General features: G+C 58.9%; 2 protein-coding genes across 3 annotated transcripts; one reads left to right on the top strand and one right to left on the bottom strand.

Moving 5' to 3' along the window:
• Positions 1–430: 430 nt before the first annotated feature.
• Positions 431–12,161, top strand: WAP (whey acidic protein). 2 transcript variants are annotated; one of them, XM_029077215.2, is made up of 5 exons: positions 431–622; positions 9,428–9,574; positions 10,041–10,187; positions 11,358–11,501; positions 12,008–12,161. In XM_029077215.2, exons 1-5 carry the CDS (start codon positions 577–579, stop codon positions 12,022–12,024), a joined length of 501 nt encoding a protein of 166 aa, XP_028933048.1. In that variant the 5' UTR covers positions 431–576; the 3' UTR covers positions 12,025–12,161. The 2 variants fall into 2 exon arrangements, with proteins under 2 accessions (XP_028933048.1, NP_001095135.1); NM_001101665.1 differs by lacking the exon at positions 431–622 and adding an exon at positions 7,511–7,601 and having other exon boundaries at positions 12,008–12,053.
• Positions 12,162–13,396: 1,235 nt separating this feature from the next.
• Positions 13,397–19,661, bottom strand: LOC114816099. The gene is made up of 4 exons (XM_029077851.2): positions 19,464–19,661; positions 17,880–17,954; positions 16,524–16,865; positions 13,397–13,968 (listed from the first exon to the last, which is right to left on the bottom strand). The coding sequence occupies exons 1-4, from the start codon at positions 19,489–19,491 to the stop codon at positions 13,556–13,558; spliced, it is 858 nt and encodes a 285-aa protein (XP_028933684.1). The 5' UTR covers positions 19,492–19,661; the 3' UTR covers positions 13,397–13,555.
• Positions 19,662–22,159: the final 2,498 nt, after the last annotated feature.

Genomic DNA, 22,159 nt, shown 5'->3' with positions numbered 1-22,159 from the left:
GACTGAGCGCTTGGAATGAACAAGTCGGCAACAGATAGAGACGGGCCCTGCCGTCTGACGGACTTACGGTCTGATCGGGGGAGACGGACGGACGAGAACGATGGCGATAAATAGAGTCGGGGGAAGAACATCTCGTAAAAACAGTGGCAACTAAATAGAATCGATCAATAGTTTCTCTGGTAAGTATTAAGCGCTTACTAGATGGTAAGCGCTGTACTACTAAGGGCTGGGGTCATCGGACCCCCCCGCCTCCACCCCGCCATGGGGCTCCCACCCTAACGAGCAGGGACCGGACCCCCCCATTTGACAGTTCCCTCATCCGTAGAATGGGGACGAGGACCGGGAGCCCCACCTGGGACAACCCCATCACCTTGCGTCTATCCCAGCGCTTAGAACGGTGCTCGGCGCATAGTGAGCACTGAACAAATGCCACCATTCTGCTTAATGCTACTCCGACGGATCCAGGTCAATGAGTGACTCCCTCCGGTCACCCTCTCTCTCACCTCCAGCCAGCCTGGAATCCAGAACTCGGTCCTTGCCCTCCGGGAGCTGAAGGGAGTGTGCCAGGAATGTGGAATGGATGAGTTTGGCTCCCCTCGATCTGCCTGGGAATCCCCGGCGGGTAAAGACTTTGTTTCCTAATCCTTAATAATAATAATAAATGTCGGTATTTGTTAAGCGCTTACTATGTGCAGGGCACTGTTCTAAGCGCTGGGGGAGACACAGGGGAATCAGGTTGTCCCACGTGGGGCTCACCGTCTTAATCCCCATTTTACAGATGAGGTAACAGAGAAGTGAAGTGACTTGCCCACAGTCACACAGCTGACCAGTGGCCGAGCTGGGATCCGAACTCATGACCTCTGACCCCAAAGCCCGTGCGCTTTCCACTGAGCCACGCCGCTTCTCTGGGAGGCCTCCCCTCTGCTCCTCGGCCTCTTTCCTCCTCTCCGGCCTGGTCACCCGGGGCCTCGTCCCCATTCCCGCGGGTAATAATCCTCGCGTTTGCTAAGCCCTCACGATGTGCTCAACATCCTAGTCGATCGTACTCATCGAGTGCTTACCCTGCGCAGAGCACTAAGCGCTTCGGGAGAGGACAACGCGACAATAAACAGACACATTCCCGGCCCACGGGGAGCTTACAGTCTAGAGGGGGAGACTAAATAGCTGTGTGATGATAAGAAATAATTATAGCTGTGTAATATAATATGATTATACTATTATTATTTTATAGAATCATTGCTGGCATTGATTGATATTAATCAATATACTACTAATATATAATTATGCTATTCATCTAATAATAGCTGTGTAATGATAAGAAATAAATAAATTACAGCTGTGTAAGTGCTGGAAACGGGGATGAATAAAGGGAGCGAGTCGGGGTGACGTAGAAGGGGGGTGGGAGAATGATAATAACAGTAATTTTGGCATTTGTTAAGCATTAGTATGTGCCAAACACTGTTCTGAGCGCTGGGGTAGGTACAAGGTAATCAGGTTGTCCCACGTGGGGCTCACGGTCTTCATCCCCATTTGACAGAAGAGGTCACTGAGGCACAGAGAAGTCAAGTGACTCGCCCACGGTCACGCAACTGACAAGTGGCAGAGCCGGGGTTGGAACCCACGACCGGCGACTCCCCAACCCGGGCTCTTTCCACTGAGCCACGCTGCTTCTCAGAAGAGACGAGAGAAGGAGAGTTCAGCCTGCTTGGTGCTGGGGTGGATACAATTCAGTCAGATTGGATACAGTCCCTGCCCCAGGGGGGACTCACAGTCAATCAATCGATCATATTTATTGAGCGTTTACCGTGTGCAGAGCACTGTATTAAGTGCTTGAGAGAGGACAACATAGAACTGTAACAGAGTCGGTGGACACGTTCCCCGCCCACGACGAGCTTACTTCGGCGAAGTATTGAATCTTCATTTCACGGATGAGGAAACTGAAGTACGGAGACGTTAATTAACTTGCTCAAAGTCACGGGGCAGGCGAGTGGTGGAACGGGATTAGAACCCAAGTTTCTTGACTCCCAGTCCAAGAGCCTTGGGGCGAGGCCTCGTCGCTTCACCCACCCAACTGGGCCACCTCGGACAGCATCCGAGTGGCCGGAAGGGACGGCAGGAGAGTACGAGAGAGGAAAGAGCACGGGCCTGGGAGTCAGAGTCAGTCCATCGTACTTACTGAGCGCTCGCCCCGTGCCAAGCACTGTTCTAAGTGCTCGGGTAGAGACAGGTTAATGGGGTTGGACACCGTCCCCGTCCCACACACTCTTAATCCCCGTTTTCCAGAGGAGGGAAATGAGGGGACGGAGGGGTGAAGTGACTTGCCCCAGGTCACTCGGCAGACATGTGGCGGGGGCGGATTTAGAACCCGGATCCTTCTGGTTCCCGGGCCCAGGCTCTATCCGCTGAGCCGCGCCGCTTCTCTGAAAAAGGGCTGGGGTGGATACGAGCAGATCGTGCTGGACGGGACACGGTCCCTGTCCCATCCGGGGCTCAGAGATGCCATTACCATTGTTATTGTCTTTGTTGTTGTCGTTCCGCGCGCGAGGACGGTGTCAGCACTGCCAGGGCCCCGGGGTAGGGACTGAGATCTCTGCCCCCTGGCTGACCGGGTCCGACCTTGGAACGGCTCCTCGCTGCTGCCCAGACTCGGGCGGGGGGACGGCGCGGTGGTTCGCCCCGGGGATCGGAGCGGAGCCAAGGCCTCCCTGCCCCTCCGCGCCTCACGCCCCTCCGCCCCGTTCACCTCGGGTGGCACCCAGGCGGACCGGTGCCCTGGCCTCGCACCCAGAGCCGGGGTGGAATCCGGGCCACCGGGAGCGTGACCCGGGAGGATTCTGGGAAACTGACCCTTTCTCCGAAGCCCGTTTCCTCCAGCGCCCGGGGGTAGGCCCGAGGCCCGGGGGCCCCGTGCCAGGGAGGGGCCGGGCACGGTCGGCCCGAGGTCGGCCGTGTCCTTCCTCCCTTCGGGGAAGGCGCCCGGGTCGTTTTCGCCGGAAGGCCCGCGGAGACGGCGTCGGAGACCGGGCCCCCGAGGCCGGCTGAACCGACCTCTCGTTTCACATCCGACTCCTCCCTGGTATCGCCCTGGCAGGGGGCTCGTCTCTTGACCTCCAAGCCGGCTCAGGTGGACCTGGGTTCTAATCCCGGCTCCGCCACCTGTCTGCTGCGTGACTCCGGGCAAGTCGCTTTGGTTCTCTGGGCCTCGGTGACCTCATCTCAAAAACTGTGTCGTCTTGTTTCTGTCCGTCCGCCTCCCCCGATCAGACTGTGAGCCCGTCACCGGGCAGGGATGGTCTCTATCTGTTGCCCAATTGTACGTTCCAAACGCTTAGTACAGTGCCCTGCACATAGTAAACGCTCAATAAATACTATTGAGTGAGTGAATAAAATGGGGATTAGGAGTGTGAGCCCCCTGGGGCACGGGGACTGTGTCCAACCTGACTAACTTGTCTCTACCCCAGCGCTTGGCACAGAGTATATCTCCTTGATTCTATTTATCTTGACGATGTTGTCTTGATTTGTTTTGTTCTGTTTTGCTTTAGACTGTGAGCCCGTCACTGGGCAGGGACGGTCTCTCTCTGTTGCCCAGTTGGACATCCCAAGCGCTTAGTACGGTGCTCTGCACATGGTAAGCGCTGACTAAATACTATCGAACGAATGAGTGAACAGAGAGAGTGCTTTACGAGTACCGTAATTATTACTAATTATTATTATTTTTAATCGATCTTAATGGTCCCGGGGACCCAGTAAGGCTCGACGGGTCCGACTTCTCCTACTCTTCTCTCTCTGGGACCAGCCTCCTGGGCCGTTTCAGTTTCTTGGGCCTCGGCAGTGCCAGGCAACCCAGCCGTGACCTCTCCGAGCTCCGTCCGGGTGCCCTGGGAGGGCCGAGGGAGAACCCACCACGGCCCTGCCCCCGGAGGAGCTCGCCGTCTACTCTCTGAACGCGTGTCTAAACTCCTCTGTGCCTCGGTTCCCTCGTCTGGAAAATGGGGACGAAGACTGTGGGCCCCGTGTGGGAAACGGACCTTGTCCGACCTGATGGGCTTGTATCTACCCCAGGGCTTAGAACACCGCCTGGCACATGGGTAGCTCTTGACGAGTCCCATCAAAATAAAAAAGAAATGACCGAGTAAAGAACAAATAGAAAACAAAAGCGAGTCTGATCCATCACCAGAGTGGAAAAGTCCTCGGGCAGAATCATCCCCTCTTCCCGGCCCCAGGAATGGGAGAGAATGGAAAACCACAGATCACCCGAGGCCTGGTTTTTTTTTTTCAAATTACTACGGTTACTTCTACTTTACTACAACTGTACTAAGCCTCCCACTAATAAGACTGGTAATCAACCCAAAGGATTGAACAAGTATCATCATCATCATCATCATTATTTAATAGTAACTACACTCTTACTACTACTGCTAGTAATAAGACTGATGTTCAACCCACAGGATTTAACACACAGCATTACCGTTATCATTTAATAACAATACGGCTCTTACTATTTACTACTGCTACTAACAAGGCTGGCGTTCAACTCGGGATTTAACACACAGTATTACTATTATTTAAAAATAATAATAATAACGTTGGTACTGGTTAAGCGCTTACTATGTGCAGAGCGCTGTTCTAAGCGCTGGGGGAGATACGGGGTCATCGGGTTGTCCCACGTGAGGCTCACAGTTAATCCCCATTTTACAGATGAGAGAACTGAGGCCCGGAGAAGTGAAGTGACTTGCCCACAGTCACACAGCTGACAAGTGGCAGAGCCGGGAGTCGAACCCATGACCTCTGACTCCCAAGCCCGGGCTCTTTCCACTGAGCCACGCTGCTTCCCCTAACAACATAACAATATAGCTATTACTATTTTCTACTACTAGTACTAATAAGGCTGGTGTTCAACTCGGGATTTAACACACGGTATTATCATTATTTAAAAAGAACACTATAGCTAGTACTATTTACTACTACTAGTACTAATAAGGCTGGTGTTCAACTTGGGATTTAACACATGGTGTTACTGTTATTATTTAAACATAACAATATTGCTATGACCACCACTCCACTATTACTAGTACTAATAAGGCTGGTGTTCAACTCGGGATTTAACACCCAGTATTATTATTATTTAAAAATAACAATATAGCTATTACTATTTACTACAACTAGAACTAATAAGGCTGGTGTTCAACTCGGGATTTAACACACAGTATTACTATTATTTAAAAATAACAATATTGCTATGACTATTATTCTACTACTACTAGTACTAATAAAGCTGGTGTTCAACTCGGGATTTAACACACAGTATTACTATTATTATTTAAAAGTAACCATATTGCTATGATTATTACTATACTAGTATTAATACTAAAAAGGCTGGTGTTCAACTCAGGATTTAACACATAGTGTATTATCATTATTTAAAAATACCAATATTGCTATGACTATTATTATACTACTATTATTCTACCACTACTTAATAATAATAATAATAATAATAATAATAATGATAATAATGCCAGTGTGGAGCCGTTCTGACCGATAAGCAGCGTGGTTCTGCATCTCCAGCAGGTTGTTAGCTCTCTCTCTCCTTCACTCAGTAACGGGCTGAGCAGTCTCCTGGGTTCTATGAGGGGGGAAATGATAAAGACGTTATTTGTTAAGCGCTTACTATGTGCCAAGCACTGTTCTAAGCGCTGGGGTGGATACAAGATTATCAGGTTGTTCCGAGTGGGGCTGACAGTCTTAGTCCCCATTTTACAGAAGAGGTCACTGAGGCCAGAGAAGTTGTGACTTGCCCAAAGTTCATCCAATAGTATTTATTGAGCGCTTACTATGAGCAGAGCACCGTACTAAGCGCTTAAGTCACACGGCTGACCCTGCCCACAGGGAGCCGCGCAAAACCGGCCGGGCTCTCTGGCTTCTTCCTGGGGATCCCCTAGGACCAACCGTGTGCCGGGAGTGAGCGTGGCCTAGGGGATAGAGCCCTAGTGGATAGGACCTGGATTCCAATCCTGACTCTGCCATTTGTCTGCTGGGTGACCTTGCGCAAGTCGCTTCGCTTCTCGGGGCCTCAGTTACCGCACCTGCAAAATGGGGATCGAGACTCTGAGCCCCACGTGGGACATGGATTGTATCAGTCAGTCAGTCAGTCAGTCGATCGTATTTATTGAGCGCTTACTGTGTGCGGAGCACTGTACTAAGCGTTTGGGAGAGTGAAATGTAACAACATAACAGGCACAACATTCCCTGCCCTCAACTAGCAGTCTGGGGGGGAGACGGACATTAATATAAATAAATAAATTACCCAATTTGCTTCTATCCACCCCAGCGCTCAGTGCCTCGAACGTAGTGAGCGTTTAACACCACGATTATTATTATTAATTATTATTCACTCTTCCGGTGTGAGTGTGTACGCGTGGGGTGGGGTGGGGGAACCTACCCTCGGAACTGTCCGGACCCCCGCCTTGTTCCCGGAGCTTGTTGGCAGGACACAGTCCCCTTCCCCATCTGTCCCCTCGCTGTAGACTATGTTTTTACGGCAGGAGGTTCCTGGAAGCCCGGCTCACCCACCATTCACCGCTCACCCCCGCTGTGCCCAGGGCCAGGCGGGTCCAGGAATTCCAGTCCCAGGAAACATAGGATGGGGCCTGTTCTGGGAAAACCCACCCTAAGCGGGACCTCGACGCCGGAGCCACCCGCGTTTCCCGCCACCGGGCCCTGCCCGCCCCGAGGCTGCCTCTGGCTCTGCTGCCTTTGGCTCGGGAGCTGGGATTTCTAGGAAAAGCACTGCCCGGCTTGGGGGCGGAAGAAGTGGGCACCCCTCAGCCCGGGCTCCCCTCCGGAGGCTGCCGGTGGTCTCCACTCCCACCTCACGAGTCGTCCCCCCCCCCCCCCCCCCCCCGGGACAGGACGGCCCGGGGCCGGGCACGTGGGGCTGAGGCGTCGGGCCTCTCGGGCCTAGAGGTGAGCGAGGTGGGGACGAGGCCCGGGTGAGAGGGCGGGGGCAGCGGCGGGGGGACATCTGGGACCCTGGAGCCGGGCCAGGGCCGACGGGGGCCTGGGCGTTCCTGTCTGCGAGCTCCTGTGACCCCCACCTCCCCCCCACTTATAATGACAACGTCTATCTTGCCTCTTTGGTGGGGTGGGAGGCCATTTGGGCAATGGCCTATTGACCCCTCCTTCCCCCGTTCCAGCCCAAGCCCTCCACTTCCCAAGCTGGCCCGGTGCCTGGCCTGGAGCCCCAGATGGGCACCTTTCCCCAACCCTCACCCCTTGCCGCTTCCCTCTGGAGGAAACAGAGAAGGGGTGGGGCTGCGGGGGGTCCCGTGGGCTCTGGATCGGACTAGCCCCCGGGGTCCTAGTCTGCTGAACCTGTTCCCCACGGGGTGGGGCCACGCCTGGTCTCCAAGAAGCTGTCCCCCTCGCCCCCTCCCTCGGGCTCCTCCCCGGGGCCCCACCCCTCGGCCCCCCCTTTAAATGCCGGCTCCGGCCGCCGGTGGACATTCAGCTCGGCCCAGACCTCATCATGCAGTCTGCCTGCTGTCGCCTCTTCTTCCTGGGCCTCCTGGCCCTGGCCACCGCCACCGCCCCCGACTCAGGTGAGACGGACCCCGGGGGGCTCGCCTGACCATCCCTCCCCGTGACCGAGGCCGGCCGGAACCAGCATCCCGATTCCCGGCGGCCCCGAACCCCTGACTACCCTGATCCCCACCGGTCGGGACCCCGGTCTGCCCTCCCCTCTGGTGCTCAGGCCCCCAGCCTGTCCCGCTCTCCGGCCCCCAACCTGTCCTGACCTCCGGCCCCCGGCCCCCGACCTACCCTCGTCTCTGCCCTCCCGCCCCCCGGTGCCTCCGGCCTCCACCTGCGAGGCTGGGAGACGGGGAGAAAGGCGACTGAGGCTCAGGGAGGGGCGGAGACCCAACCCGGGCCACCCAGAGGGTCGGGACCGGAACCCAGTTGCCCTGCCTCCCAGCTCTTCCCTCTACCCCGGCTCTGGAAGGAATCCTTTGGGATCTCTGACAGGGTCTCCTCTCCCTCTCCCCTCAGACCCCGCCACAGAGCTTTCTCCTCCTTCTTCTCCCCAGCCTTCTTCCTCTCGCCCCTTGGCTCTGCGACCGGTCTGCGTTCCCCTGAAGCTGCTCCTTCCCTCCCTGGGGCTCCTCGCCTCTCAATCGATCAATCAATCATCTTTATTGAGCCCTTTTTTTCCATGATACGCGTTCGGTGCTTACTACATGCCAGGCGCTGTACTGAGCCCTGCATAGATACAAGCTAATCAGGTTGAACATGGTCCCTGATTCCCCACGGGGGGTCACAGTTCTAATCCCCATTTTTCAGAAGAGGGAACGGAAGCCCAGAGAAGTTCAGTGACTTGCCCAGGGTCCCGCAGGAGGCAGGCGGCGGGGCCAAGATGAGAACCCCGTCCTCTGACTCCCAAGCCGGTGCTCTTCCCGTTAAGCCCCGCTGCTTCTCGCCTGAAGAAAGAGATGTGGCATCTGTTCAGCTCTTACTTTGTGCCAAGCACTGTGGTAGATACAGGGTAAATCAGGTCAGACAGTCCCTGCCCTGCAAAAGACTCACAGTCTAAGGGAGAGGAAGAACAGTTATTTCACCCCCATTCAAAGATGAGGAAACTGAGGCACTGAGAAGTTAAGCCACTGGCTCCAGTCCACCCAGTGGGCAAGTAATAATAGTAACTGTGGTATTTGTTAAGGGCGTACTACGTTCCACGGGCTCTGAGGTGAATACAAGTAAATCGGGTTGGGCGCAGCCCCGTCTCACGTGGGGCTCACAGTCTTCACCCCCATTTTACAGATGAAGGCACCGAGGCCCAGAGAAGTGAGGTGACTTACCCTAGATCACACAGCAGACAAGTGGCGGAGCCGGGATTAGAACCCGGGCTCCCGTGATCTATCCTCTAGGCCTTGCTGCTCCACCGAGCCACGCTTTTTCTGGCAAGCCCGTGGGCCTGGGATTAGAACCCAGGTCCCCTGCCTCCCAGGCCCAGGTTCTATCCACTAAACCCCTCTGCTTAGTGCTGAGAGCTGAGGATGAAGCGCAGATTGGTGGGGGGGAGATTATGTAGATACCTGCAATTTCATTTATTTGTATTGATGTCGGTCTCCCTAACTCTAGACTGTGAGCTCTTTTGTGGGCAGGGGATGTCACTGTTTATTGCTGGTTGTATTGTACTTTCCCAATGCTTAGTACAGTGCTCTGCACACAGTAAGCGCTCAGTAAATGCGAATGAACGAATGAGATCGGGAAACTCGGTTCCAGTTTAGCTCCCCCGACCTCCCCTTGGGGGTCCGGCCCCTACCCCGGCCTCCGGGCCCGGGACCAGCCTGGAGCCGTGAGTTTGGCGGGGAGGGGGACGCTTGGGGCTGATCCTCCCTCCCCGGCCCTGGGGCGTATCCCTTTCCAGAGAAGGCAGGGACCTGCCCCGTGTCAGTTCCGGAAGATGTGGACCAAAAAGACTGCAAGCAGTTGTGCGACAAGGACAGCATCTGCCCAGAAAAGACGAAATGTTGCATGGTAGGCTGCAGTCGCCAGTGTGTGGCTCCCGTTCCAGGTAGGAACCAGAGCCGGGGGAGCCTCGATTCCAGACCCCGGGATCCTGGGATCCCAGCTGAGGAGGGCCGGGGGAGGGATGGGGCCCACCGGGCTGGGAGATGGGGGAGGTCGTCCCCGGCGGATCCCACAGGGCGGCAGGGTCGGGAGAAGGGCCCCGGGTGGGCCTGGCGAGGCCCGGCGGGTGCGGCTCCCCCTTGCCCCTCCTCGGCCCCCTGCTTCTTTCCGGAGACAGCCGGCGTGTGCCCCTTCCCCTAAGAACTGGAGCCCCGGCCCCCCAAGCCCTAGCAGGCAGGCCACGTGTTGGGAGGACGAGGAGCGGCCAGGGGACAGCAGAGGCCGTCGATCCGCCCAAGCCGCTCACCCGGTCCTCCCGGGACCCCCGGCCGGCAGGGGAGCCGGGGCAGAGGGCTGGGCGGGGGTCCCTGGAGCCGGGGATGATCCCGCTAGGGCCTCCACCCCCGCAGAGAAGGCCGGTGAGTGCCCGAAGCCGCTGACCTGGGTGGCCCAGCCCTGCACCGAGAAGAGCGAGTGCGCCGACGACTTGGAATGCGGCGACGACAGCAAGTGCTGCTTCAACGGCTGCGCGAAGAAGTGTATCCCCCCGTACAAAGGTAGCCCCCCGGCCCCCTCCCACGCCCCCACATCCGCCCATCGATCCGGCCAGACACGAGGTACCCCCGTTAGCGCTAACCCGAGGTTGGCGTTAGAGGAGCAGAGTGTGCGGGCTGGATTCTAGTAGGAGAGCGGCAAGGTGGGGTAGGAGGGGGCGAGAGGCGATTGAGGGCTTTAAAACCGCCGGCGAGGAGTTTCTCTTTGATGCGGAGGTGGATGGGCCACCGCTGGAGGTTCTAGAGGAGTGGGGAAAACTGGCCTGAACGTTTGGGTAGAAAAATGCCCGGGGCGGGCGAGTGAAGTATGGACTGGGACGGGGAGAGACGGGAGGCCGCGAGGTCAGTGAAGAGGCCGAGAGGCGGTCATCGAGGCGGGAGAGGATAAAGGGGTTGGATTGATGCGGAAGCATTTGGGGTCTAGAGGAAAGGGTGGATTTTAGCAATGTCGCGAAGGTGGAACCGTCAGGCTTTAGTGAGGGATCGAATGGGTCGGCGCTTAGAACGGGGCTCGGCGCTTAGTGCTTGGCACTTGGTAAGCGCTTAACAAATACCATCGTGATTACTACCGAATGGGAGAGAGGAGTCAAGGTTACGGACTTGAGATAGGAAGGATGCTGGTGCCGCCTACGGCGAAGGGAAAAATCTCCACCCGAACCCTGGCTGGGAAAATAAGGACCTCTATTTTGGACACGTTCGAGGTGCCGGGAGGACGTGCAAGGAGAGGTGTCTTAAAGGCAGGAGGAAATGCCAGGCCGCAGATCGGGGCCGGTAGATTTGGGAATCATCCGCGTGGAGGTGGTCGTTGAAGCTATGGGAGACAATGAGTTCTAGAAGGGAGTGGGTGGAGAAGGGAAGGGGACCCCGAACTGAACCTTGAGGGACCCCCACAGTTAGGGGGTCGGGGGAGGAGGAGAATGAGCGGCCGGAGAGCAAGGAGGAGAACCGGCAGAGGACGGCGTCAGTGAGGCCGAGGTCGGGTAGTGTTTCCAGGGGAAGAGGGTGGTCCACAGTGCGGACCAGTGACCCAGAGACCCCCGGTCCTCCCCCCCCCCGTCCCTCGGCTGGACGTCTCCCTTCCCTCCCGCCCCGTTCCCCCCCCCCGCCCCCCCAAGGTGGGAGAGCGGTCTCTCACTGCCCCCCCGCCCCACCTTTCTCTCCGTCCCTCCGCAGCCAACCCCGGCCGGTGTCCGGCCCCCAAGGCCTGCCTCGTCCAGATCCCCAAGTTGAACAAGTGCCTGGACGACTTCCCCTGCCGGGATGGCCAGAAGTGTTGTAACGTGGGCTGCCATCTGGAATGCGTGGAACCTCTGCCCGGTAGCCGAGGCCGCCGCCCCCCTCCTCCCCCCTCCGCCTTCGGTTCCTCCCTTCCTCCCCCCCACCGCCCCCGGAACGACAATAAATAACTGTGCTTTCTGTTCAGCCCTTACTGGGTGCCAGGCACCTCAGTAAGCACTGGGATAGATTCGGGCCGACGAGGTTGGGTACGGTCCTCGTCCCCCGTGGGGCTTCACCCCCGTTTTCCAGATGAGATCACTGAGGCGCGGAGAACTGCCCCTCGGCTCGCCCCCTCCAAACAGCTGGGCCTAGCCCCGGCCCCGAAGGCCCTCCCTGCTTGGAATCAAGCGAACGCATTGGGCGCTTACCGCCTGCGGAGCGCTGTACGGAGCGCCTGGGCGACTACAGTAGAACAAGAAACAGACACACTCCCTGCCCGCAGTGAGCTTACAGTCTAGAGGGGGAGACAGACATCGACAGAAACGAATATATAAATAAATACCCAGTGAATAACCGAATTCCCCTCCCCGCTTCTCTCTCCACAGAAGAGGCTACTCCGTAAGCGGCCGGCTCAGAGGAGTCAAGCGAGCAGCCGCCCGGAACCTGAAGATCAAAGTGTTCCCCCCTTCCTCTCCTTTCCCCCCCCTCCCCCGGGTCTGACCCCCGGTGGGGCTGGGCCACAGCCGCCCCCCCTTCCCGCCCCCCAGCAACGGGAGCCCCCGGGTTTCCAGACCCCGGGTCCTGGGCCTTTCTTCCCTCTGGTTAATAAAGGAAACAGGTTCGTGGAGCAACTCCAGGGAGTGGACTGACCTCATTCATTCGTTCGTTCGATCGTATTTATCGTGTCGTATCTATCGGGCGCTTACCACGTGCAGAAAGCACTGTACTAAGCAGGGCGGCTTGGTGGAATGAGCGGGGGCTTGGGAGTCATCCCGGCTCCGCCACTTGTCAGCTGTGTGACTTTGGGCAAGTCACTTAACTTCTCGGCGCCTCGGTTACCTCATCTGTAAAATGGGGATGAAGACCGTGAGCCCCACGCGGGACAACCTGATTCCCCTGTGTCTCCCCCAGCGCTCAGAACAGTGCTCGGCACATAGTAAGCGCTTAACAGATACCCACATTATTATTATATGGGTTCTAATCCCAGCTCTGCCACTCGTCTGTTCTGTGGGGATGAAGACTGTGAGCCCCACGCGGGACAGCCTGATGACCCCGTAACTGCCCCAGTGCTTAAAACAGTGCTTGGCATGTAGTCAGCGCTTAATGCCCTAATCAATGCATTAATTAAACAGACACATTCCCTGCCCACAACGAGCTCACTGTCGAGAGTGGGGGAGGCAGACGTCAACGGAAATAAATTACGGGTACGGACGTAATGGCTGTGGGCCTGGGACGGGGGAAGAACCGAGGGAGCGAGTCGGGGTGACGAAGGGAGTGGGAGAAGAGGAAAGGGGGGATTATCCCGTATCTATCCCAGCGCTTAGAACGGTGTTTGGCCCATAGTAAGCGCTTAACAGATACCAACGTTATTATCATTATTATTATTATTAGGCAGGGAAAGCCTCTTGGAGGAGATGGGCCCGCAGTAAGGCTTTGAAGAGGAGGGGAGAGTCGCGGTCGGATTTGAGGCGGGAGGGCATTCCAGGCCAGCGGCAGGATGTGGTAAGCGCTTAAGGACATAGTATGCGCTTAACAGATCCCATTGTTATTATTATCGTTATCTACCGCAGCGCTTCGTACAGTTCCTAGATCATAGCAAGCGCTCAACAGATACCACAGTTATTATGAGGGACAGGGACTGTGTCCAACCTAATGATTTTCTACCGATCCCAGCGCTTAACCAATACCGTAAGAAAAAAAAGTAAAAACCCCCAACCAGGGCCCGTCCGGAAGCCCGGCGGCGTTGGTTTATGAGAACGGCGCCTTGCGCGTAGTGAGCGCTTAACAAATTCCATCATTATTATCATCGTTTATGACATCACCACCGGCCGGGGCGGGATCCCCGGCCGTCTCCCGCTCACAAAGGCCCCGGCTTGCCGTCCCCTCCGGTCGATCCGGGCGGCCGGCGTCAGGGGTAGGAAGGGCTCGGGCCTTCAGGCCCGCGGAAGAGCGTCGTCATGGCCGCCCGCGTGCCCTCTGCGGAGGGGTCCCCCTCCGGCCCGCGCCGCTCGGGCCCTCGACGCTCTCGCTCGTCCCGGGCCCAGCTGCGGTTCTCGGTGAGCCTGGTGGACCGCTTCCTGCGCCGCGGCCGTTACTCGCGGAGGGTGGCGGAGGGCACCCCGGTCTTCCTGGCCGCCGTGCTGGAGTACCTGACGGCCGAGCTCCTGGAGCTGGCGGGTCACACCGCCGGGGCCCACCGCCGGCAACGCATCGCCCCGGTCCACCTGCGGCAGGCCGTCCGCGACGACCCCGAGCTGGACCGGCTCTTCGGGGACATCGTCTCCTCCCCGGGCGCGGGGCTGCCCCGCCTCCACTCCGCCCTCCTCAAGCCCTGGACCGTCCGGACCTGGCGAGGAAGGACCGTGAGCTTCGGGGAGGACCCGGGCCACCCGCGCTGACCCGGGGACGCTATTAAAAAGGCTAAAGGGTCGAAGCTGCCCAGAATCCCTTCTCCGTCTCCTTTCTGCGTCGCCTTTGCACTGGGGATCCGTGCCCCTTTTAATGACGGTATCTGTTATTCGTTCATTCATTCAACCGTATTTATTGAGCGCTCACCGTGCGCAGACCGCTGTACTAAGCGCTTGGGGGAGTTCGACGCAACAGTGAACGGACGCATTCCCTGCCCGCGACGAGCTTGGTGACGAGCCACTGTTCTAAGCGCTGGGGTGGATACAATATCATAATAATTATGATATCTGTTAAGCGTTTACTATGTGCCAAGCGCTGTTCTAAGCGCTGGGGTAGATCCGAGGCCATCAGGTTGTCCCACGGGGGGGCTCACGGTCTCAATCCCCATTTTCCAGATGAGGTCACTGAGGCCCGGAGGAAGTGAAATGACTTGCCCAAGGTCACGCAGCAGAAAAGCGGTGGGATTAGAACCCATGACCTTCTGCCTCCCAAGCCCACGCTCTAGCCACCAGACCATGCTACTTCAACTGTACTCTTCCATCCGCTCAGGACAGTGCCCCGTCCAAAGGAGGGGGCTCAATAAATACTCTTGACTGTCCGGATGCTTTCCAAAATTTATTCTTTTGAAGAGCGGGGCCCGAGAGAGTCGCCGGCGCTCCCCCCCGGGACTCGGGGTTCTCCCGGCTCCCGGCATCCAGGGGCTCGGCCGTCGGGAACTCTGGGCGGAGTGGCCTCGGCGCGGGAAGCGACCCGCCAGGCTCGCGGGGGAGCCCGGGTGGAGTCGGGGGCCCGGGGGCCGCGACGTGCCCAACTTCCCAGTCCGGTGCCACCCCTCCGACGGGAGGTCAGCGCTGCCCTGGGATGCCCAGGATGGGGTCTTTGCTCCCCCTGACTCCGGGGTTCTGATTATCTGGTGGGGAGCTGATAGGCTGCTGGTCCCTTTGCGATCCGCGCAGCCAACCGGTTGCGATGTCATCGCTTTCAAAATTTTCAGCACCCCTTTGACAATCATAATCGTAACCATAATGATGATGATGATGGTATTCGTTAAGCGCCTACTTCGTGCCAAGCGCTGTATTTATTAAGCGCGGGCCAGGGCGGCTAGGGGAGACCTCAGGCGGCACGCTCCCAGGGGCCGGCAGATGAACCGGCGCTCGTGTGAGAGGGTGGGCCAGGGTGCCCGCCATTTTAGAGGATCGTCTCCCCCTCTAGACCGTAAGCGCGTTGTGGGCAGGGAATGTGTCTACCAACTCCGTTATATTGTCCTCTCCCAAGTGCTTAGTACAGTGCTCCGCACACAGTAAGCGCTCAGTAAATACGACTGAACGAATGACCCGCTAGGGCGCCGTCTTTGGAAGGGGCAGACTGGATCGCGGTTTCTAGGCAGGCTGTGGGGCAGGTGGCGGGGGGGCGGCGGGCGCCCCGGCTCCCGGCCGGGCCGAGCTCACACGTGGTTCCTCCCCGCGGTCTCGGGCGTCGGGTCTGGGGTCCACAGGCCCCCCGCAGTCCAGCTCGCTGGTCTTGCACAGGGCCCCGCACGACGCCAGCCAGGCGACGAGGCCGGTGACGATGAAGCCCAGCATCCCGTATATCACGACGGAGTGCTGGTCCTCTGCGACACGGAGACACGGCACGGAGACCCGTGGATCCCATTTCGCCCTCCTCGCCCCAGCCCGCCGCCCGCTCCGAGCACACGCTCGCCGGCACACCCCCTCCTCTTCCCAGCCTGTCTCCCTCTCCACGCCGTCGGCGGCGGCTTGGACCCAGGGGGAGGGAGAGGGGAGAATGAATCCCCCTCCCACCTCCCTCGGAGGGGGAGGGCGCCGCCCGGAGCCCCAGTCTGAGAACCGCTGGGCACGGGGAGCGGCCGAACGGGCCACCGAGTCCTACGAGAAGCCACACGGCGGAGGGGACGGGACACGGAGTCAGAAGATCACGGGTTCCGATCCCGGCTCCGCCGCGTGCAGAGCAGCGGATGGAGCACGGGCCCGCGTCTGCTGGGAGACCTGGAGCCAGTCTCTTCACTTCTCCGGGCCTCAGTTACCTCCCCTGTAAAATGGGGATGGAACCTGGGAGCCCCGCGTGAGACGGGGCTGGTGTCCGACTTGATTTGCTTGTATCCACCCCAGTGCTCAGTACAGTGCCTGGCACGTAGTAAGTGCTTAACAAATACCATAATTATTATTTATCACTATTATGTCCTCCCCAAACCGTCCCTCTGCAGAGAGCGGTCGCTGGGGTAACTACGGGAACGATAGCGTCCGCCCAAATCCCTCCGGGCCTCTCTAGGACGACGGGAGCCGGGGCGGCGGGGCCTTGCGTGAGGTGAAAGTTTGCTCCCCGTCCCACGAGGTACCTCTAGACTGTAAGCTCGCTGAGGGCAGGGAATATATCTATCGTTCTACTGTCCTCTCCCCAGGGCCACCCCAGGGTCCGCACACAGTAAGCGCCCAATAAATACGGATCAGATGACCGAAAGAACGGACGAGTTACCCACGACACGAAGGAACACGTCTCGAGGCACGGCCGCCCGACCGTCCCCCAGGTCGCACCGGTAGGTCCCGCTGTCCCGAGGCCCGACGTCCCTGATGGTGAGCACCGCCTCCCCGGGCCGGACGGAGAGCCCCGTGCGGCGGCCGAACCCGGCGTCCCGGTCCCCCGGCCGGTCGGTGCCGTTCCAGTAGCCGTGGACCGTGGCGCGGAGGCCGTCCCGGAGGAGGGTCCAGGAGACCCGCCGGATGGGCTGCCCGGCGGGATCGGGCCTGCAGTGCAGCCTGACGGTCTCCCCGGCTCTGGAGGTGATGGTGGAGGTCTCGGCGGGCGGGGAGGGAGCGGCTGAGAAGGAAACGGGGGCCCCCCCTCCAGCCCCCACGTTTCAGCTCTCGGGTTAGAGACTCCCCGCCACCTCACAGCCGGGCTCTCACCTCTGCCCCCTCCAAACCTCTCCCACCTCCGAACCCTCGCCCTCCTTTATGCCCGGGACAGCCCCCGTATTCATCGCGCTCTCCCAGCCCCACGGCGCTTACGTCCATATCTGTCATTTATTTATTATATTCATGTCTGCTTCCCCAGTCTAGACTCTGAGCTCGTTGTGGGTGGGGACTGTGTCTGTTGATTGTTCTACTGTATTCTCCCAGGCGCTTAGTACAGTGCACACAGTAAGTGCTCAATAAATACAGCCGACAGACCGATGGATCGATCCCATCTTCTCTTTCTCTCTCCACCTCCTCCATGAAGGGTCCCAGTCGAGGACTACCTTCTCCCCCCAGCGATCCGTTTCTGTAATAACTGGCGCCTCCGTTGAGACCCTTCTGGGGATTTTCTACGTGTCGGTCTCTCCTCTTTTATTCTAGAGTAGTTGTTAAGCACTTACTATGTTCCAGGCACTGAACTAAGTGCCACTTGTCAGCTGTGTGACCGTGGGCAAGTCACTTCACTTCTCAGTGCCTCAGTTCCCTCATCTGTAAAACGGGGATCAACTGTGAGTCTCACGTGGGACAACCCGATGACCCCGTATCTCCCCCAGCGCTTAGAACGGTGCTCCGCGCATAGCGAGTGTTTAACAAATACCAACGTTATTATTACAAGGTAATCGGGTCACCGTGTCCCGCACGGGGCTCACGGCTTTAATCGCCTTTTTCCAGACGAGGGAACCGAGGCCCAGTGAAGTGACGTGGCCAAGGTGACCCAGCAGACCGGGGATTAGAACCCGGGTCCTCTGCCTCCCAGGCCCCGCGCGGCTTCTCCTCCCCTCTAAAGGCTCCTCGAGGGCAGACCCTGATTCTCCTTTAGCGTGGGTCCCAGCTGTCTGGGACAGAGCTCTCCCCCTAGCCGCGGGCACCAACTCACCCGCGGGCACGTGAGCCAGCAACAGGGCCTGCAGCAGCGCCAGGAGCCGAGGGCATCTGCTGGAGTCCATCGTCGCTGGACGGGGAGAAGAGAAAGAGAAGTGAGGAGGGGGCCGAAGCCGAGAACCTCGGCTATTCCTCGCCCCCTCCGCCACCCAATCCCCCCACCCCGGGTGACCCCACTCTGCCGTGCAGCAGAAACTCTAACGGTTGGAGAAGGGGGAGGTGCTTCCTCCCTTATCGCCTCTCCCCTCCGCGCTATCGCCTCCTCGCCCACCCTCTCCCTGCCCAGCCCCACCCTCCTTGGCCCGAAAAGCAGCGTGGCCTGGTGGATAGAGCCCCGGCGTCAGAACCCGGGTTCTAATCCTGGCCCCCGCCGCTGTGACGTCTTGGGCGAGCCACTGTTAATAATAATAATAATAATTATGATTTTTGTTAAATGTTCGGTGCTCTGCACATAGTAAGCGCTCCCAGCTCTGCCACTTGTCAGCTGTGTGACCGTGGGCGAGTCGCTTCACTTCTCTGGGCCTCAGTGACCTCATCTGTAAAATGGGGACGAAGACGGTGAGCCCCACGCGGGACAACCTGATTCCCCTGCGTCTACCCCAGCGGTTAGAACAGTGCTCGGCACATAGCGAGCGCTTAAATACCAACATTATTATTACCTCATCTGGAAAATGGGATTAAGATTGTGTGAACCCCACTCTTGAACCTGAACAGTTTGGACTGTTTGGGACCTGATTAGCTGGTGCCTACCTCAGCATTTAGCACAGTGTCTGGCACATATTAAGGGCTTAACAAATACCGTTAAAAAAAAAAAGGGATCCCTCCCTCTCTTCCTGCCTGTTGAAACGTGGGAAAATGGTTCATGCTGCGGGACTTGTTTCCCATCAAACTCCTTGGGCCTGGGCTGGTCCCTTGTGGGATTTACTGAGCGCTCCCAAATGCAGTACTCTGTACTAAATGCCCAGGGGAAGTGTAATAATAATGTTGGTATTCGTTAAGCGCTCACTATGTGCCGAGCACTGTTCTAACCGCGGGGGTAGACACAGGGGAATCAGGTTGTCCCACGTGGGGCTCACCGTCTTCATCCCCATTTTACAGATGAGGTCACTGAGGCCCAGAGAAGCGACTCGCCCACAGTCACACAGCTGACAAGTGGCAGAGCTGGGATTCGAACTCATGACCTCGGACTCCAAAGCCCGGGCTCTTTTAATAAGTGGCTCAGTGGCTAGACCCCGGGCTTGGCAGTCACAGGTCGTGGGTTCCAATCCTGCCTCTGCCCTTTTGTCAGCTGTGTGACTGTGGGCAAGTCACTTCACTTCTCTGTGCCTCAGTTCCCTTATCTGTAAAATGGGGATGAAGACTGTGGGCCCCACGTGGGACCACCTGATTCCCCTGTGTCTCCCCCAGCGCTTAGAACAGTGCTCTGCACATAGTAAGCGCTTAACAGATACCAACATTATTATTATTGTCCCCCCCCAGCGTTTAGAACAGTGTTTTGCACATAGTAAGCGCTTAACAAATACCAACATTATTATTATTATTATTATTATACAGAGATGTGAACCCCCCAGAGAGTTACCTCGTCCACTTCCCAACCGTGTACTCATTCCCAGCACTTAGTAACAAGCGACTACTAGATGCCAGACACTGTACTAAGCGTTGAGGTGGATAGAAGACGATGACGTCCCACATGGCGCTCGCTGATTGATTTCCCCTCTGTTCCCGCCCCCTCAGCGCAGGCAGCCAATCAGCGTCAGTCCTCGCCGGCTCCCTCAGCGCAGCAGCCAATCAGCGTCAGCCTTCGCCGGCTCCTTCTCTCTGTTCCCGCCCCCTCAGCGCAGTAGCCAATCAGCGTCAGCCCTCGCCGGCTCCCTCAGCGCAGCAGCCAATCGGCGCCAGCCCTCGCCGGCCCCTTCCCCGCCCCCTTCAGGTCCGCGGCGGGAACCAACTCCGCCCTCCTCCTCGGCCCCTCCCCTCTGCCCTTCATTCCCCTGCTCCCGCCCCCTCGGCGTAGGCAGCCAATGAGCGCCAGCCCCCGCCGCCAGACAGCCAATGAACGTCAGCTCCTTCCCCGCCCTCCCCTTCCTCCCTGCTCCCGCCCCCTCGGCGCAGACAGCCAATGAGCGTCAGCCTCCGCCGCAGACAGCCAATGAGCGCCGGCCTTCGCCGCTCCTTCCCCGGCCCCACCCTCTGGCCCCCTCCCGTCCCCGCCTGCTCCCGCCCCTCCGGCGCGGACAGCCAATGAGCGTCAGCCCCCGCCGCAGCCAGCCAATGGGCGTCAGACCTCGCCGCTCCTTCCCCGCCCTCCCCGGCCCCACCCCCTCGAGCCAGCCAGCCAATGGGCGTCACCGCCCTCCGCAGCCCAGCCAATGGGCGTCAGCCCCCGCCGCCCCTCCTCCATCGGCCCCGCCCCCTCGGGGCGGGCAGCCAATGAGCGTCCGGCAGGGCCGCCCCGCCCACCAAGCCGGGACCGAGGCCGGGCGCCGCCGCCGCCGACAGCGCCGGAGCGTCTAGCTCAGTGTCCCAACCCGATCCCACCATGTCCGAGGAGGCCCCTCTGCGGGTAGGGAACAGTGGGGGGAGGGGGCGGGCTCGGCGGCCGGGGGATGGCCACATTGACCCCGCTACTTATTAATCCTAATAATAATGTTGGTATTCATTAAGCCCTTACTATGTGCCAAGCGCTGGCCTAAGCGCTGGGGGAGATACCGGCTCATCACCTCGTCCCAGTTGGCGCTCACAGTCTTCCTCCCCATTTGACAGATGAGGTCACTGAGGCCCAGAGAGAATAAAATCAAAGGTGGCATTTGTTAAGCGCTTATTACGTGCCAAGCACTGTTCTAAGCGCTGGGGGAGACACGGGGTCATCAGGTTGCCCCACGTGAGGCTCACGGTCTTCATCCCCATTTGACAGACGAGGTCACCGAGGCCCTGAGAATAATGATAACGTTGGTATGTGTTAAGCGCTTCCTGTGTGCAGAGCACTGTTCTAAGCGCTGGGGGATCCAGGGTCATCAGGTTGTCCCACGTTTCATCCCCATTTTACAGATGAGGGAACTGAGGCCCTGAGAAGAATGATAATGTTGGTATGTGTGAAGCGCCTACTATGTGCAGAGCACTGTTCTAAGCGCCGGGAGATCCGGGGTCATCAGGTTGTCCCACGTGAGGCTCACGGTCTTCATCCCCATTTTCCAGATGAGGGAACTGAGGCCCTGAGAATAACAATGATGACGTTGGTATTTGTTAAGCGCTTACTAGGGGCAGAGCACCGTTCTAAGCGCTGGGGGAGAGACAGGGTGATCCGGTGGTCCCTCGTGAGGCTCACGGTCTTCATCCCCATTTTCCAGATGAGGTCACTGAGGCCCAGAGAAGTGAAGCGGCCCGCCCAAGGCCACACAGCAGACAAGTGGCGGACTCGGGGTTAGAACCCACGACCTCTGACTCCCAAGCCCGGGCTCTCGCCCCGAAGCCACGCCGCTTCCAACCCCGGGGGCTCCCCGGGAGCGTTGGGGGCCGGGCCGGGGTGGGCTCGCGGGCGGGCCGGGCTCCCCCGGTCTACCCCGCCTCCCTCTCGCCGTCCTCACTGGGGTCTGATCCTTCAGGTGCCGGTGACGTTCGAGGATGTGGTGGTGTACTTTTCTCGAGAAGAGTGGGGGCTGCTGGCCAGCTGGCAGCGCGAGCTCTACTGGGACGTGATGCGGGAGACTTGCTCGGCCCTGCTGTCCCTGGGCACCTACTTCCTCTGAACCCCCACGCCCGGGGGGCCGAGGCCCCCCCGAAGCTTGGACATGTGAGTGACCGCGGCCCCCGCGTCCGCCCCGGCCCGAGGAGCGAGAGCCGGAGCGCGAGGGACGACCGTCTCCGGGGCTCACCTTTGACCTCCGGCGGCGGGGACCGCCTCCGGCCGCGGCCCCGCGCGGGGCGCAGGTGTGTCGGGGTGGGCCTCGGTTTCCCCTCCCGGGCACCGTGGGCCGTGAGGCCGCTCCCTTCTCCTCCCCTCTCTCGGGGGCGGGTCGGTCCGGACCGGCGGATGCACGCCTCCGGGACGAGCCATCATCCACCTCCGGCGCGCGTCTGGACGTCAACGTGGTGTGCCGCGGGGGCGCCTAGAAGAGATCGGGCCGGGCCTCAGAGCACTGAAGCGCAATTTTCACCGAAGGCTAAACTCCGACCCCCCTCCTCGGCCGAATCCCGGTCCTGCTTCCCGTTAGGGTCCGGCTGGTCCCGGCCCTCGGGGGCCGGAAGGGCCGGCGGGAATTTCGCGGGCTGGTGATT

This window comes from Ornithorhynchus anatinus, chromosome 13 (assembly GCF_004115215.2).
Source record: "Ornithorhynchus anatinus isolate Pmale09 chromosome 13, mOrnAna1.pri.v4, whole genome shotgun sequence".
Classification (NCBI taxonomy): domain Eukaryota; kingdom Metazoa; phylum Chordata; class Mammalia; order Monotremata; family Ornithorhynchidae; genus Ornithorhynchus; species Ornithorhynchus anatinus.
The sequence above is the reverse complement of the archived record's forward strand: the minus strand, read 5'-3'. Positions and strand labels throughout refer to the sequence as shown.

Bases quoted from the DNA above. Each gene is read 5' to 3' on its own strand.
- LOC114816099 (XM_029077851.2), bottom strand. From the start codon at position 19,491: ATGAGTACACGGTTGGGAAGTGGACGAG. The intron at 16,866-17,879 runs GTGAGTTGGTGC...TTTCCTTCTCAG, and splicing joins GCTGGCTCACGTGCCCGCGG to CCGCTCCCTCCCCGCCCGCC. The intron at 13,969-16,523 runs GTAACTCGTCCG...CTTCCTCGCCAG, and splicing joins CGTGTTCCTTCGTGTCGTGG to GTCCGGACGGTCCAGGGCTT.
- WAP (NM_001101665.1), top strand. From the start codon at position 7,529: ATGCAGTCTGCCTGCTGTCGCCTCTTCTTCCTGGGCCTCCTGGCCCTG. The intron at 7,602-9,427 runs GTGAGACGGACC...ATCCCTTTCCAG, and splicing joins CGCCACCGCCCCCGACTCAG to AGAAGGCAGGGACCTGCCCC. The intron at 10,188-11,357 runs GTAGCCCCCCGG...GTCCCTCCGCAG, and splicing joins GTGTATCCCCCCGTACAAAG to CCAACCCCGGCCGGTGTCCG.